The 17178-nt window shown below is 39.9% G+C and overlaps 1 protein-coding gene across 2 annotated transcripts in view; it reads right to left on the reverse strand.

Annotated features, from left to right (window-relative positions):
• Positions 1-17178, reverse strand: part of LOC103093249 (mucin-16-like) — a 165882-nt gene that overhangs the window by 119958 nt on the left and 28746 nt on the right. Inside the window, exons 12-18 of one of the 2 annotated variants that reach the window (XM_056820567.1) lie at positions 16137-16250; positions 11639-11763; positions 11433-11500; positions 10200-10372; positions 9411-9446; positions 2544-3194; positions 1527-1565 (exon numbers count right to left, since the gene is read on the reverse strand). In XM_056820567.1, the coding sequence (XP_056676545.1) occupies positions 1527-1565; positions 2544-3194; positions 9411-9446; positions 10200-10372; positions 11433-11500; positions 11639-11763; positions 16137-16250 (1206 nt within the window). Of the gene's footprint in view, positions 1-1526; positions 1566-2543; positions 3195-9410; positions 9447-10199; positions 10373-11432; positions 11501-11638; positions 11767-16136; positions 16251-17178 lie in introns of both variants that reach the window. The other variant, XM_056820566.1, reaches the window with a different exon arrangement.

Below are 17178 nucleotides of genomic sequence, written 5' to 3' on the forward strand. Positions count from 1 at the left end.
CTGAGCCTGGAACATCCTCCTGTGAAGCCTGACCCCACACATTCAGTGAAGACAAACCAGGGTGAATAGGACTTTGCCAGGAAGCTATTCACCACAAAATTTCCTCTCAATCCCTCTAAACAGTCCTTGAATTTGATATCATAGCTATGACAGCTAGGAGTCAGGACAACTCTCACAATTTGACCCCATAGGGTAAGGCAGGCAGAGCCTAACCCTGCAGGACTTGGGAGGAGTTATTTTTAGGGACTTCCTATTTCCCACTTTCCCATTACCTTATCCCACAACTCACTTGCCCCACATAACTATTTATAAGATCAAGTGCCTGCTTCATAGTATCCAATAAGGGAGACTGAGAGTTTGGGGGGAGAAAAGTTCCACTTCTCTTCTCAGAGAGGTAGAAGCTATCTGTCCTATACTTTGCTTCAATCAAATCTTTGAGGGAACAGTAATCTGTGATTCTGAAAGCAACCAGTGTGCGATTTACCAGGGAAAGAGAGAGAGAAACCAATCTATCCTCTCTCCATTCCTTCTCTATCACATTTTGGTCCTGAACTCAGTGGTGGAGGACTCCATTTCTCTCCCTCCATTACATGAGCCTGGAGTCAGGAAGACCCCAGTTCAAATCTAACCTCAGACCTTACTACCTGTATTACCATGGGAAAGTCACTCAGTCATTGCTTGTCTCTGTTTCCTCACCTGAAAAATGGGCCTAAATATAGGGTTGTTATGTGGATCAAATTAGATAATATTTCTTAAAAAATGTTTAGTCATAATGCTAATGCCTGGCACATAATAGGTGCTACATAAATGCTTATTCCCTTCCCCTTCCCTTTTCCATAGGCTGCAGTTGGGTAGGTATAAGAGAGAGGATTTTAAGACAAATTTTCCTAGTAAACTGGACCCCACTAGTGTACCCATTGGATCAAAGCAATCAATCAATCACCATTGATTTAATTGTTTATTATGTGCCCAGCCCTGTCCTAAATAGGAAGGATATAAATAAAAACAAACAAATTCTCTGCCCTTGGAGAGTACATAGAAGGAACCTTCCCCAAAGTATAAAGAGTTTCAATATGAGATGCTGGGGCTGAAATCTCTCTTGGACCTTCAGTACAACATAATAGAGTGGAAAGAATGATGACTTTGTAATCAGAGGTCCTGAATTCAAATATCACTGATTTTTCTGATTCTATATTTGTGACCTAGGGTATCTTAATTAACTTCTCTGGGTCTCAGTTTTCACATTTGGAAACGAAAGGGTTAAGCTAGGTGACCTTTGTGGGTCAATTCTAGTCTTATCCAATCAACGTTAGCCAATCATTTTACATCTCTGGGTCTCAGTTTCCACATATGTAAAATGAGAGGCCATATATATACTTCTGGATACTTCTAAGGTTCCTTCCAACTTTATGTCTATGATTGATAATATGAAAGTTCATAGCATTGGGAACCTCACTCCTCACTCTGAAACTCCTATTCTAAAGGCTGTGCAGAGAAAGGTATCAAAGGCACAGAGGAATTCTTACCTGCAGTGCTAGAGGAAGGTGATGGAGTCAGAGATGGTGCTAAAGAAAATGGGGGGACAGAAAGAAAAACAACCAACTGTGAATGAAAACTATTGACCACATGCTTACATGAATACTACAGGAAAGGGTACAGTCTATGAGATATAGAGGTGGTGTGTTTGTCACATGCTCTGCTTGGATCACCTGATCAGAGGGGGAGGGAACTCCATCCTGACCTTTCCTCTCAGGGGAGCTGTTCATTTTTGCATCCTCAGCCCCAGGGTCTTGCACAGGGCAGACATCATAAAAGCTTGGGTCATCTACTACTTTGCAACTCTGGGCCCATTATTGAGCCCACCATTCCACTGGCATAGAGCTTCCTCTTCCCCCACCATGTTTGATTAAAGAGTATTCACTGTGGTCTAGAAGAAAGAACTTTAGGTAAGAGTCAGAACACCTACAATTTGAATCCTGGCTTGAACACCTTCTGAGTCTTCTTGGTAGGACCTCCAAATGGGTCTCTCTTAGTACTACCCTACTAATCTTGTAGGCCTAATATGTGTCAGCTATATACTAGGCACGCTATGTGTTAGCTATTATTCATCTGCCCAGGGCAGGTATGAATGAGTTGATAACTCTAGCCCTGGGCATGTTCTCAATCCTATCCACAAAGTTCCAGGAGGTGTTTTGTCCACAACTGCCCAATGGGTGTGTAGTCACAATTCCAAACAAAGGCTTATCTTCTCCATCCTTTAAAAGCTCCATCCTTATGATCTGTCTTTCCTGATCCATCTTCCCCATATGGGTAGAAAATATCAGATCTAAGCTTTGAACCCAGGTCCTCTGACATGAATGCCTGCTCTTACTACTGCATCACACACCCTTCATTTGTCATTAAGGGATAAAGGACAAGGTTGACCTCCTCCTTGGACATGTCAGACTCAGACACCATAACTGTGGTGACTGTTTCCTGCCTGTATTTCACTAAAATACAACCCTGTGTTCCAGCAGGGAAGATAATGAAGGAACTGTTCTTACCAGTGTCTGCAATAGTGATCATGGTGGTCTGGGTGGATACTTTATCTGTGGGAATGAGAGGGGCAGCTGAGCTGGTGGGCAAATCACTTGTGGACAGAACCACAGCCTCAGCTCCTCTGCTGATGTCCATCGTGGCTGTGGACTCAGTCAGGGCCGGCCCTTCCCTTGCAGTAGCCATGACTGTGGTCTCTGAAGCAGATGTGTCCAGAGAGGTCATTGGCTTTGGATCTTCTCTACTGACACTGGAAAGACTTGTGGCTGAAGTGCTTGTAGACCCTGCTGGGAGCACATCAGTCCAGGGGAAGGCTGTGGTCGATGCTGTGGTGTCAGGGGTAGCAGGGTGTGAAGGGACACCTATGGGGCTCCCTCCTCCTGTCCCAGCCCCAGGTGGGGTAGAGATTTCGGCAATGAGCGTAGTTTCAGATGGGCTGGTCGCCACTCCAGACCAGGCAGCTGGTGCTACCATGGTCTCTGGCAAGGCAGAGGAAGCAGGCACAGTGATTTTTTCCAAGTCAATATCAGAGGCAGTGGTTGAGGCTGTTGTTGCCAGAACAGAGTGTGTTCTTACTGCAGGGCTGGAAGTTGTAGTCATTATGGTCTCTGGTTCTCCAGCTGTGGTCATTATCTTGCCCTTGCTTTCTGCACTAGAACCTGTGATCAGAAGGGTGGATAATTGAATTACAGCATGTTTAGGACTATGGTCCATTTTCCATTAGCCTCACAATGAAGGGGTTCCTCCCTTGCATTCTAAACTTCATGAATGAGGAAGGAACCAGTCCAATTTACTGTTAATTGATTTGTCCTTCTAAGGAAGACATTTTGTTTTGCTTGTCATTTCCCTTCTCAACTAGACCCTCCCTTCTATCATTTTTAAGTCTATCTCTTTTGTCTGTCTCCCCTTATTTCCCTGCTGAGTTGAATGCAAGTGTAAAATCTCTGTAGGGGGTGCAAAAGAAGATATGTATGGCATTATGTATTCAATTTTGGGAATAAGCCTGGAAGAGCTGCTAGAATCCTGCAAGCAGTGAAGGAAGAATGAACAGAAATGCACTTGGAGAGAGAGAGAGAGAGAGAGAGAGAGAGAGAGACAGAGAGAGAGAGAGAGAGAGAGAGAGAGAGAGAGAGAGAGAGAGAGAGAGAGAGAGAGAGAGAGAAGAGAGAGAGAGAGCGCTGATTCAGGCAGTTGAAACTGACTCCTGGCAGAGAGTACCTGAGCAGTGGGGTTTGACTCTGACTGAATCTCAAGGTCAGTGATCTTTCTCTCCCTGAATTCATGATCCCAGATCCTCCCCAAACCCCAGCCAGTGGACAAGGACTTTGAGAGACAAGCAGTCCACAAAGAAAATCTCTATAACTCCCTTTGACCCGTGAACTTGGGGACACTTGCTCTGCTAGACAAGAAACCAGAGTTTCTCTACTCTGAACTGAGCTGTCTAACTTTGGGGGGGGGAGAGTGTTAATTATATAGGGGCCCCCTTTCCCTTTTTCCCTCCAGAATCTCAATCCTTACCCTTCATTAGCTCTGTCCCTTTCCTGCTTCCCTTAAATAAACTCAGTTATTAGGACCCAGAACTGACTCCAGCTTTATTAGAAGACAGCCTGAATTGAGGGGGCATAGAAGTGGCCTGTCTCTCTCCAGAAGAAAGAGGCGTTACACCTGAAGCCTCTTTCAACAAAGATCCCAGAGAGCCTAGCAGTAGGAGTTGAAGGCAGCCATAGTGAGGGGGTCTAGTCAGAAAGGACTGAGGGGGGAAAGACAAAATCTATCCTTCTTCTCTCCTCTAGATAAACAACAACACCTCCTCTCACTCTGTCCTTGCCTAGAAGAAAGAAGACTCCATTCCCTTTTCATCCTTTCTACCTTTATTATAAATCTCTCCCCCTTTCCCCCTTTATTATAATATGGGAATTAGAATTCAACTGTCCTTTCTTTGTCTATTCTGAGAAGAGTGAAGTTTAAGTGATGCCTGCTCCCCCAACTCCTCCTTATATATTTGTATATTCTTCTTCTAGAATACTTCAGTTATGAGAAATTACTTCTACCTAACTTATTCCTTAATCACCAACATATTCCTTTTTTCCCTCCCTTTTCTCACCCAAGAGGAAATTGGAAGGGGTTAAACAGTTATAAAGTTGTTAAATTTTTATGGGGCAGAAAAGAATCCTCACACTTTTTTTTTCTGTGAGTGGAATGCCTCATTTGTGCCCTCCACTATGAAATGATTAAATTCATCTAATTTTGTTAAAATTTCAGTTTTAATGCCATCTTTTCTGTGAAGGCATTCCTGCTATTCTCTCAACAATTTTCTTTTGTTTCTAGTGATGAAATTACAAGTGAATTCTATTAAACATTCAAAGAAAAATCAATCCCAATCTTATATAAACTACTATAAAAATATGTAATTCTATTAAAATTATTGCTATTACATAGTCTTGATATCTATACAAGGGAAAGACAAAGGAAAGGAAATAAAATTAAAGTCCATATTATCCCTACTGATACAAAAATATTAAATAAAACATTAGCAAAATAATTACAGTCCCATGTTTAAAAGATTTTCCACTGTCACAGGACTGTATTTTTTTTCTGGGAATGGGACCTTAGTTCAGAATCAGGAAAACTATAAATATAATATACCAAGTTAATAACAAAAATAATAAATCTTATTATAACAATAAATGATGTAAACACTTTGACAGGATATTGCATTTCTATTTTAAAAGCATAAGAATGGGGAGCAGCTGGGTGGCTCAGTGGATTGAGAGCCAGGCCTAGAGACAGGAAGTACTAGGTTCAAATTTGGCTTCAGACACTTCTCAAGTGTGTGACCCTGGACAAGTCACTTGACCCCCATTGCCTAGCCCTTACCACTCTTCTGCCTTGGAGCCAATACACAGTATTGACTCCAAGATGGAAGGTAAGGGTTTAAAAAAAATAAAAAAAATAAAAGCATAAGAATGAATAGGTGTTTCTTTGATATGGTAAACAGTATTTAGCTAAGACCAAGAGTCAGCAATATATATAGCAGAGAAATTTTAAGAGTCTGTCCAATGAACTTGGGAGTAAAATGAGGACATCTATTATCACCATTAATGCTAGAAATAATTCTAGAATGGAAGCTACATTGAAGAAATAAGTATGGGGGGGGTGATCAGTATTTGCAGATGATATGATGGCCTGCTTAAAGAACCCTAAAGAATCAACCACAAATTAAGTTAAACAATTAAAATATTCAACTAAGTAATGAGATATTTTAAAAAAATGGAACAATCCTCATTTTTTTTCTGTATTTCCAACAAATATCAAGCAGGGAGAGGAAAAGAAAACCCATTCAAAATGACTATAGAATTATAAAATAGTGTGAATCCATATATCACAAAGAAGAATTATGTGAATAGGCTGGAGCCAAAATGGTGGATTAGCAGCAGCTAACTAGGTGAACTCTCCTCATATTCCCATTTAAACAAAAAAAACACCTCCAATCAAATTTTACAGTGGCAGAGACAACAAAAGGTCAAAGTGAGACATGTTTCTTTCGTAAGAAAACTTAAGAAGTTAGCAGGAGAAATATGTGACTCAGTGGGAGTGGGACAGATGTGTCTGTAACACACAGACAGTGGCAGCTGTTGGTAAGGGGGCCAGACAGTTTTTGTTTCTATTCTATCTAGATTTATCTCTGGAGTTGTTGTTGTTCACCCTTGTTTTAGAATACAGGGTCCTTCTGAGAAAGGATTATTATATTCTGTGTCATACCTGACATCTACTGTATAATTGAAAATCTGTTACCCTAAAATAGAACTACATTTCTCAGGAGCCCACTGACTTACTTCCATTACATACTTCCTATAGACAGAGGATATTAGGGAGTGGGTGGTCTCTTGGGTCTTTTTTCTTGGACTTATAGCCAGCATGGTGGAGGTGATAAGCTAAGTATGGGAATTTTAAATGGGCTAATTAGCCATGGCCATGTGGTCTTTATTTTGTATCCTTTTAATCATTGATTTCTAATTATCATTAATAAACCTCCTAAAATGTAATAATTTTATATTTTCATTTTAATTTTTACAGTTTTTGGCAACCACTAGTTGGAGAAGAACTTCTCAATTTATTTTTTTAATTAAAACTTTTTTTAAACCCATACCTTCCATCTTGGAGTCAATACTGTGTATTGGCTCCAAGGCAGAAGAGTGGTAAGGGCTAGGCAATGGGGGTTAAGTGACTTGCCCAGGGTCACACAGCTGGGAAGTGTCTGAGGCCAGATTTGAACCTACGGCCTCCCGTCTCTAGGTCTAACTTTCAATCCACTAAACTACCCGGCTGCCCCCTCATTTTTTTTAAAGATAGCTTAGATGAATTTTTTAAAGCCACATTTCTCCTGCCAATGCTTTTCTCCCACTCACCTATTTTCCAAAACTCACTCTCTTTGGAGCTGCTACCTTTTTCTTTCCCTACTTTTTGGCCATTTGCTTTCCCTACTGGTCAGGCTATTTTTAGCCAGGTGACTCTTGATGAAGAAGAGATAAGCTGCTTCTCCTGCCTATCTGCTTGGGACCATGTTCCTCAGTTCCTGCCATCAGCCCATAGCAGTCCTCCTCCTGATCTCTGGCCCCCATGCCTATTACTGCTCCTGAATCAACCTCTGCCTCGACTCTGACCCCAACTGCTGTTGCTGATCCTGCTGGGCTGCTGTTAGCTGCTAATATGTATTTGCAACTCACAAACTTGGAGCAGATCTATGGGCAACTGATAAAAACTGGGATGTATTTTCCTTAGGCAATGATTAGTCTCCTAACTTCCTCTCCATGTGGCTGGAGAAACTAGTGTTTTACCTCAGGGGGGAAGCAAAGATGTTTTTATTCTTCCAAACAGGAAGTAAATTACAAGCATGGCATACTCTATGAAAGAGCAGTACCTTGCATATTTCAAATAGCTTCTACCATTCATGAGTCCACTGATCCTTTTATTTATCTTGCCTGAGATTCAGGGGAGAAATTCATTTCCCTACAACCCTTTGCCATTTGGACCTGCCTAGTCCCTAAGATGCATCCAGTTTGGGATTCCTCAAACCCATGTTCTCCTTCTCTATGGGAGATCCCAGGAAAGGAACTTTAAAGAGACTAGAAGTGAATTTTTTAAGCCTTTTCAGACTCCATTTTTAAAATGAAAGTCTCTTTATCTTATTGTATTTTGCTAATTGTTTTTCTTTAAGATTTAATTTTGTTGTTTTAAGATCATATATTAATGTATTCAATACTATTCTGTTTCACTGAATCAGTTTAATCTACTGTGTTTTAACTATTAGTTATATTCTGTTGCCTTTATCCCTACAGTCTTACTGCATTTTTGTTCTACAGACTTGTGGGAAAGATATCACTTTAATTGGGCCCTGATTCAAGGACCTGTTATAGATTTATTTTTCCTTTACTTAGAATTTTTACACATTAGACTTTGATAGTCTACATTTCATCCAGAAGTTATCTTTGTTCTTTTATTTGGATTTTTTGTTTTTGATTTCTCTCTTGTCAATTGATTCATATACCTCATAACTCAGCCATGCATCCATAAGTGATCCCTGTGTTTTTCAACACCCTCTTCAGGAGGGAATCTATAATTATTCTTAAATGTAAAGTTTAAATTCTTTTGAGAGTAATTTCTATCTCTCTGAATCCAGAAAGTGAACTGTTTGGAGAAGACACCATGAAGATGCCTCCACAGTCCACACACTGCACCAGAAGATCTAGAGTGAACTTTGGGATGTAGTGATTTGAAGTGTGTGGGGTTAAAAACATTTGTTTTGAATGTCTTATGCCAAAGGAGACTGCCCTATAACTGGCTTTTTGTAAATGTGCCTAGCAATCATTGATCTTGTTTTGTTTTCCTTTTGTTCCCAAATGATTGTAATTTAAAAGTTGTTTATGTTTACAAGATCCATTGGAGAGTACTCTTCCAAGGATCTGGGGGGGGGGGATGTGTAATTGAAAATCTGTTACCCTAAAAAAGAACTACATTTCCTGAGAACCCACTGACTTTCCTGCCATTATGTACTTCCTGTAGACAGAGGATATTAACGAGTGGGCAGTCCTCTTGGGCCTTTTTTCTTGGGCTTGCATGATGGTGGTGATAAATGAAGCATGAGGATTTTAAATGGGATAGTCAGCCATGGGCACATGATCTTTATTTTGTATCCTCTTATTCCTTATTAATAAACCTCCTAAAATATAATAATTTTATATTTGAGATTTAATTTTAATTTTTACACTACAAGTGCATCTCTGCTATCCTTTCCCATTTCCTGCTTTATGTCTGACCTTCAGGCTTAATTAAACATTTCCAGGGGAGGAAGTAAAACCATCACTCATTTCCTATCTATAGTGCCAGAGGATAATGATAATTGAGCAAGAGACAGAGTTCGAGAAAGTGTAATGATTGAAGCAGGGAAGAACAAAAGCTTTTTTATTGAAAACCATTGGCCAACATTGCCGAATGAAGATTATAGAGTAGGGGGTACAAGTCTCCCTGGAATGCTTGGAGATCCCTTCTGTGTACCAGGGTTACAAAGACTATAATGTTTGACTATAAATACTGAATAAGAAGGGGATAGGAGTAACTTTCTTTCCCAGTCCTGTTGGGTTAATTTTTGCCCTTTTGAACAATTTAGATATGTTTTGAGTAGCAAAAAAATATAGACATATGAGTAAAGAAGTTCTCTACATTGGCCATTTCTAACAGCATACCTAATTCTGAGCCCCCAAAACCACTTTTTTCCCTCTGTCCTATTTCCCTCCTTCTCCAAAAGGTAAAAGTATGTATTTTTTTTTCATTGCAATCTCCCAGAAAATAGAGAAATTAAGAAAGTTAAAACTCACTGTTTGTGGAGGTGCTTGGCATCTGATGGTTATACCCTGTAGTTGGAGAGGGGAGAAGAAAAGAAGGAGAAGGAAGAAACTCAGAGTGAAGGAGAGAAGGAGAGATTAAAGGGAGGGAAGAGAAGAAGGGAGGGAAGAAGGCAGGGAATCAGCGATGCAATGAGGGGAGAGGAGAGAAGAGAACAGAATGGAAGAGAAGTGAAGACAAGAGGAGAGGGAAATAGAAAAAAGAAGAATAAAAGAAGAGAAAAAGAGGAAGGAGAAAAGAAATGAAAAAGAAAAGTTATAGTTGAGGGAAGAGGAAAGAGGAGGGGCAGAGAAAAAGAGGGAGAGGGAGAGGGAGAGGGAGAGGGAGAGAGAGAGAGAGAGGGAGAGAGAGAGAGGGAGAGAGAGAGAGAGAGAGAGAGAGAATACACATGAATATTTCAGCAGGGAATCTGGGCAAAAGTTGAAGGAAGGAATGGAGAGATATTCTGGGGCCCATAGTGTTGGTAAAATGTCACTTTATCATTCAAGGCACTTTCTCATTCAAGAGGAAGGGAGACTCATGGCATACATCTTTGTGTTAGGAGCCCAAGAAAAATCCAGTCACTTATGATCTTTAGTAGTAAACCTCCATATCTTTATGCTTTGTCACCACTTTGAGGACCAGTCTCCCAGGAGGGATAGAAAAAGCCATGAAGACAAAGGTGGTTTAAAAGGAAAGAAGAATTTATGGTAAGTGGGTTGTTTTCATGAATGGAAACACCTAGAGAAAGAAAGATGCATGTCCCAATTTGGGCTACTCACCATCCACATAGAGGCTTTTCTTATCTAGAATATAACCTCCGAGCTTTGTTATTCCATCTGTCTGTTGACTCAGCTCCCAGTAAATCTTCTTTCTGTCCAAGACAGGGCTGGAGGAAACTTCCTGATAAGAACATATGGCATCCACTCCTGTTGCTGTCCCATTTTTCATAGACCTGGAAATTGATGATTTAGACAAGATATATCAAACATGGCCCTTCCTGAAAATCACCTGAACAAGACTAAAGTGTAGTTCCTCTCTAATTTTAAAGTGTCAATGATGAACTATATAAAAATGTATGGTTTTCTGAGTCAACATGCAGGGCACAGGGACCTTGATGTACAATTTAGTGGCCTCTTTTTCTTCCTTTTGAGTTTGACACCAGTGGTTTAATTAATGAAATTTAGTTATTCAGAAAACACTCTTGAAAGAAGTGGCCCTCTTTGAACAATGCTTTGGAGAGAATTGTAGTTTGAGAGTTGAAAAGGACATTGGAAGACATCAAAACCAACTTTGAAGAAATTGAGACTAAGGCAAGTTATGTGACTTGCTGAGGGTCACACAGCTGCTAAGTGTCTTCAGAGAGAATTTGAACTAAGGTCTTCCTGATTGCAAGCTCAGCACTCTGATCTGCTGTGATGAAATTGGCAGTGCTGTGTAAATTCACTCATATCTATGTTTACAAGTGTGTATGGGGTCAGATCATTTTCAGTAGTTTAGTGTGGAAATATCACTGGATTTAAAATCAAAGGGCCTGTGTTCAAATTCTGGATCTGACAAGTATCTTTGATCTAGGAAAAGTTACTGGAATCTACTTGGGTCTTCATTTTTTCAACTGTAAATGAAGAGTGGTCCATATGGCCTCTATTATCCCTTTCAGCTTCTATTCTATAATCCTATGATTCTAGAGACAGTGAATGTTGATATGTTCTCATCAATTATTTTCTAAGTACTCTCTCTGTTGGTGCCTCCTATAAAGTTATAAAGTTAGTGATTAAATTTACAACCTTGTCTTTGGAAGACTTATGGGAAAATAAGTTTTTCTCCACCTGGGAAAGGGTAGAAGGTGCCCACACTATTTCTAATGGCTTGTGGGTTGGGGGAGTTAATCCATTACAGCTTGGGAAAGAAGGAATTGCTATTGGGAAGGAGAAGAACCCGTCTGTGTATGATCTTTGTCAAATGGGAATGTTATGGTCCCTGCTATTTGAGCTGATGGCTTTCAAGATTCTCACCTCAATGAGAGACTAGTGCATCCAGAATAATGAGAGCCAAGGCTGCTTCTTTCAAACAATACCTTGAGCTGGAAACAAAAAGAGAGAAGGGAACTTCTGAGTACCTGGCTAAAGGAAGCCTATACCCAGGGATGAGGAAGGCAGCATGGAAGCAAGGAGGAAGAGGGGGAGTGGAGGAGGGGGACTGTATGTGGGGGGAGTCTCACCAGGTGCTGAAGGATAAGCTCAGCTATACGGAATGTGGTGGAATCCCTTTGATCCATCTTTGCTGTGTACAACATGTTGGTGATGGTGAAGTTGATGGTGAAGGTCTTCAAGTTGGAGCTCCCTGCTGCTGTACAGAAGGGAAAGATAACCCATTGTCTGAGCCTTACAAATGTTATTCAAATGAGAAAAAATGCTTTGTAAACCTTAAAGTTCTATCTAAATGCTAGTTATTGTGATGGCAATTATCCTGATCATGACCATTATTCCAGGTGGCACTGTTCTAGTCCTTCCTCAGAGGAAAACTCTGAGGATACCTCTAGACATACACACTTTTTTTTTTCTGGCAGTATTAAAAATTGTGAACTTGGTGTCAGAAGACCTGGATTCAAATCATGGCCTTGCCATGTCTTATTGTTTTTGCCTTAGTTTCCTCACATGTAAAATGAGGAGGCTAATCTAGTTTCAAAGAAAAGAACACATTACTTGGCAAAAATTGCTTGTAATACTGAAAATTAATATGGCAGAAATTAGGGATAGACCGATATCTTGCTTGACATAACAAAGTAAACTCCAAATGGGTATATGAGCTAGCTACCCTAAAAGGTGATATAAAACAAATGGGAGTTATCAGGAAAATTGTATCTTTCATTTTAGTGGACAGAGGGACAGTTCATGTTCACATGAGGGATAGGTAGGATGGCAAGATAAAATGGACAATGTTGCTAACTTAAAATTAAATAGTTTCCCCCCAAAAACAAAACCAATGTAGATACAATGAGAAGGGAATTGAGTAATTGGAGAGGAAAAATTTGCTTCATATTCTTCTGTTAAGGGTCTCATTTCCAATTTCCAATAATTCAAATTTATAAGAATAAAAGCCCAGGCTAGAGCAAGTTAGTGGAGAAGGTATACATCTCTCATCTTCTCTCTATTAAATTACCCTCCAAAAATCTGATATAATGACTTAAAATGAATTCTGGAGAAGTATATCACACACAAAAAGACAAACAAGTGGTTTTCCAGCACAAAATCATTAAGAAGGCCCATAGGACAGATGAAGTGTACAGAGGTGGAGGTGGAAGTAGAGCAGTGCACCAGGGCAGACCCCATCAAGCCAAAAGGACTTGTCTATAACTGAAGCAACAGGAAAGGCTTCTGGAGCATTCATTCCCAGTCAATAAGGGGGTGAGAGATCAGGCAGTGGCTCAGAAGGAGATTTTAGGAATCCCTTTGCTGATAGTGAAGGCAATTCTCCTGTTGCATTGCTCATATTCAGAAACAGACCCCAATCTGTGGGGATCTCAAGGTGTAGAAGTGCTAGCAGACACGAGTGCTTGTAGCCACAGGGGAGCAGCAGACTCTCCCTGGTCACAGTTCAAAGTGGGGGGAAATGGCTGGGGTTACTCAGAAGCCAGAATTTAGATCAGGAGGCTATTAAAAACACCTTTGTTTGCATGATCCCACATTTGAAGAACTGAAAGAAGATAGATCCCCAGAGAGTATACTCTGAAGGCAGCTGTACAAAGAACCTGAAACTCAGATTCCAAGTTTAACTGTTGTTTCTCTTTTTTTTTTAAATTTTATTTAATTAGTCAATTTAGAGTATTTTTCCCTGGTTACATGAATCATGTTCTTTCCCTTACCTTTCCCCCCACCCCCTCCCATTGCCAGCAAGGAATTTCATTGGGTTTTACAGGTGTCCTTGATCAAAACCTATTTATATATTATTAATGTTTTACACTAGGGTGATCATTTAGAGTCTATACCCCAATCATATCCCCATTGACCCATGTGGTCAAACAGTTGTGCATAGTCTTTAATCCCAGAATTCCACTACTGGCTCTGTATCCAAACAATATAATAAAAAAGGGGAAAGGACCTATTTGTTCAAAAATTTTATAGCTGCTCTTCATGTGGTGGCAAAATTTGGACATTGAGGGGATGTTCATTAATTGGGGAATGACTGTATATGTTGGTGATGGAATATTATTGTTCTATAAGTAATGATCAGCAGGAAAATTTCAGAAAAGCTGGAAAGAACCACATGAACTGATGCTGAGTGAAATATGCAGGTCTTGAAGAATATTATACACAGTAACAAAATATTCCAGGATGATTGACTATGAAAGTCTTAGCTACTCTCAGTAATGCAGTAATCTGGGACAATTCTGAAGGACTTCTGACAAAGAATGCTATCTACCTTCAGAGGAAAAAAATGTGGGAGTCAGAAGCATATCAAAGCATACTGACTTTTATATTAGTTCATATCCAGTTTTATTTTATGGTTTGTGTTTTATATTGAGTATTGTCTTCCATGAATGAATGACATGGAAGTATGCTTTCCATAATAATACATGTAAAATCTAGTTCTGATTGCTTACCATCTCCAAGAGGGAGGAAAGAAGGAAAGGAGGAAGACAATTTGGGCCTTATAATTTCAGAAAACATATATGACATTTTGTTTCCCTAATATCAAAGTTAGTTTACTATTGTAAATAGATGCCTGAACCCTCCTTGTTCAGATTGGCTTACTATCAAGGACAAGAAGTATATTAAGAGAGGAAATTCAGTCAGAGCCGAATAAAGGGGTCCACTAGAGACTTTATCTTATATCAGTCACTTCCCTTCCCTGAAGTTTTTGTTCAGAAAATGGCTTGATGGGCTGCCTCCATTCCTCACCTAAGATCATCTAGAGGCATTTATCTCCTCATCCTTATCTCCAACCACACCTAGAGATCCAAACCTGACCTTGTCCACCAGGTTGATGGGCTGCTAGGAGCCATGTGGAGACAATTACATCAGAGAGGTCCAGTTTTCCAGTTCTGACCTCTGACCAATTCCAGGTTCTCTTGGCTATGGGAGTTCTTGGAAACACTCAGTGGCCATAGCATCTTAGGTCCAGATCACAGGAATCACAGATCTACTATGTAGGAACCAATGCATAAACTAGGGCAATAGGAACCCCAGATGGAGAATAATGCCTCAGAAAGGACCAGACATAGAGGTAAATCTCTGGTTTTGGCACTAAAAGGGTGAGTCAAATGCAAATAATTACCAAAGGTCCAAGTGAAATATTGTGCCAAGGTGAGGAAGCAGGTCATGGAAACTGACCTTAAATGGAATGTCCTACACTATTATTATCCTCTTTTACAGATGAGCAAGTTGAGTCTCACAGAGATAAAGTGATTTGTCCAGATCTGTATCATTCACCTTACAAAAGTTCCTTGTTCAAGGGCAGCAATTTTCAGCAATTACACTACAAGTGCATCTCTGCTATCCTTTCCCATTTCCTGCTTTATGTCTGACCAGGTTTAAGTGTAGACAGTGGTCAGGAATGTAGACAGATCAAAAATTGCTGACCTTCAGGCTTAATTAAACATTTCCAGGGGAGGAAGTAAAACCATCACTCATTTCCTATCTATAGTGCCAGAGGATAATGATAATTGAGCAAGAGACAGGGTTCGAGAAAGTGTAATGCTCGTATCACAGCATACTTCAGGGAAGAAAGTAATGGGACAGATGAAATTGCCACCTCTTACAACTCAATGACAAACTCCCTCATCAGTGAGTGTCCTATTCTCAGACTATGAAGACGCATCAATATCTTATTTCAAAATTGAAAACAAGTGCCCAAGCAAGAATGAATATAAGTATATGATGAGTGAATCAAAGTCTCTTTGTCTAACAATCAGCAACTTTTAATTAAATCAATCAAAAACTTAAGTACCCCTACGTAGTGCCTTATTAGTCACTAAGTATGAGAGTTCAAAAGTCACTTGCTAGAGTGGGTGAAAACTGCAGAGGCCACTGCCCTGCTCCTGAGCAGTGCTAGGCAAATTCAAAGACTGTGATTGGTTCCCATAAAGTGGGTAAGGGCCAGGAAGTGACATGGAAAAAAAGACTATAAAAAGTCCCAAACTTCCTATCTAATGAGACTTCTCCTTTGAACTTCTCCTTTGGAGTTCCTCTTTAGAGTCTCTCTGCTTCAGTGAGCTGGACAGGAGGAGGAGACTTTTCCCCTGGATCCTGCATTGGCTTGCTGGGTGAGTAGCTGGCCTTCCTTTCTTGGTTTCTGGAGAGATTAGTTCTAGAGAGGCTGTCCTTTCCTGGCTTTTGGAGAGATTGGTTCCTGAGATTCCTGCGTTGTCTTTGGAGGAGGCTGCAGTGGTGGAACCCTCAACTGTGGACACCACCAGCACTTCAGACTGAGGATTACCAGGAAAATCCTCATGGAGATGGAGTCTTGGGGAAGCACTGCTAGGGCTGAGTTCTCAGGAGAAGGGCTGGTAGGTTTATTAGAATCTGTCTCTCCTTATCTACATTATTCCACTTTAATTTTTCCACCTACTTGTAAATAAAGTTACTAAAATTCATTTTAACTTAAGCTATAATATTTTTAAACCAATGACAACAATATTACTTTAGAACTTTCATATTAGCATAAAAACTAAAATATAAATTCTACAAGTAGAATAGAAAGAAAAAATATTTTCTTACTTGTATCATCTACAGTGGATTTGCAGGTCAGCATGCCACTAGTCACTGATGCCATATCTCCTGGTGCTTCTTGGTCTGGGATATTGGTGACAGGCCCTACATCAACCTTACTCCCTAGAAGAATAAATGAGAACATATATCTCAGCCATAGGAGTTGGGATAGAAAGGCCAATATGTTGTCCCCATATATTCTGAAGGAAACTCCAAAATATGTGCTCTCTTTACTTCATCCTTCAACACAGAAGAGAATCTCTCTAGTATTCGCATTCTGTCATTTTTTTCAAACTCTTCTTATCTACTGACAGCTTACCTACTTCCCCATCTGAAAATAGTTTTCCTTTTATCCACCTGTCCCTGGTAGCTATCTTCTCCTATCTCTTTCATTTTGTGACTGAAATCCTTGAGAAAGCTGTTCATAAAAGGTGCTTCCACTTCCCTTCTTCCTACTCTCTTTTTAACTACACTCTGGTTTTCAACCTCATCACTCAAGTGAAATTGCACTCTTCAATATTACTAACAATCTCTTAATTGCAAAAATCTCTTAATGGCCTCCTTTCTTAATCCTCAATTTTCTTAAGCTCTCTGGAGCCTTTGATACCCTATTCTCTTTAATTTTTCATAACAAAGCTCTCCTCATTATCCTTCTACTTGTCTGACTGCTCTGTTTTAGTCTCATATGCTCGATTCATATCTAGGTCATAAATGTTTACTGTAGGTGCCCTACAAGGCTTTTAGCTGGGCCCTTCTCTTCTTCCTCTGAGATTTCACTCAGTGCTCTCATAAACTCAAAATATTTAACTATCATCTCTATATTGATGATTCTCAAATCTGGTCCACCTATCCCTTAACTTCTGTTTTGTTTTTAAAACCTTTTCCTAGTTTAATTCCTTCAATTTACTTTTCTTACCTTATTCCTAAAGCTATCATAATTTCTAGTATGATATTAAACAATAATGATGATAAAGGGCATCCTTGCTTCACTCCTTATCTTATTGGGAAGGCATCTAAGTTATCTCCATTGCAGATGACACTTTCTGGTGGG

Source organism: Monodelphis domestica, chromosome 3 (genome assembly GCF_027887165.1).
Source record: "Monodelphis domestica isolate mMonDom1 chromosome 3, mMonDom1.pri, whole genome shotgun sequence".
Lineage (NCBI taxonomy): Eukaryota > Metazoa > Chordata > Mammalia > Didelphimorphia > Didelphidae > Monodelphis > Monodelphis domestica.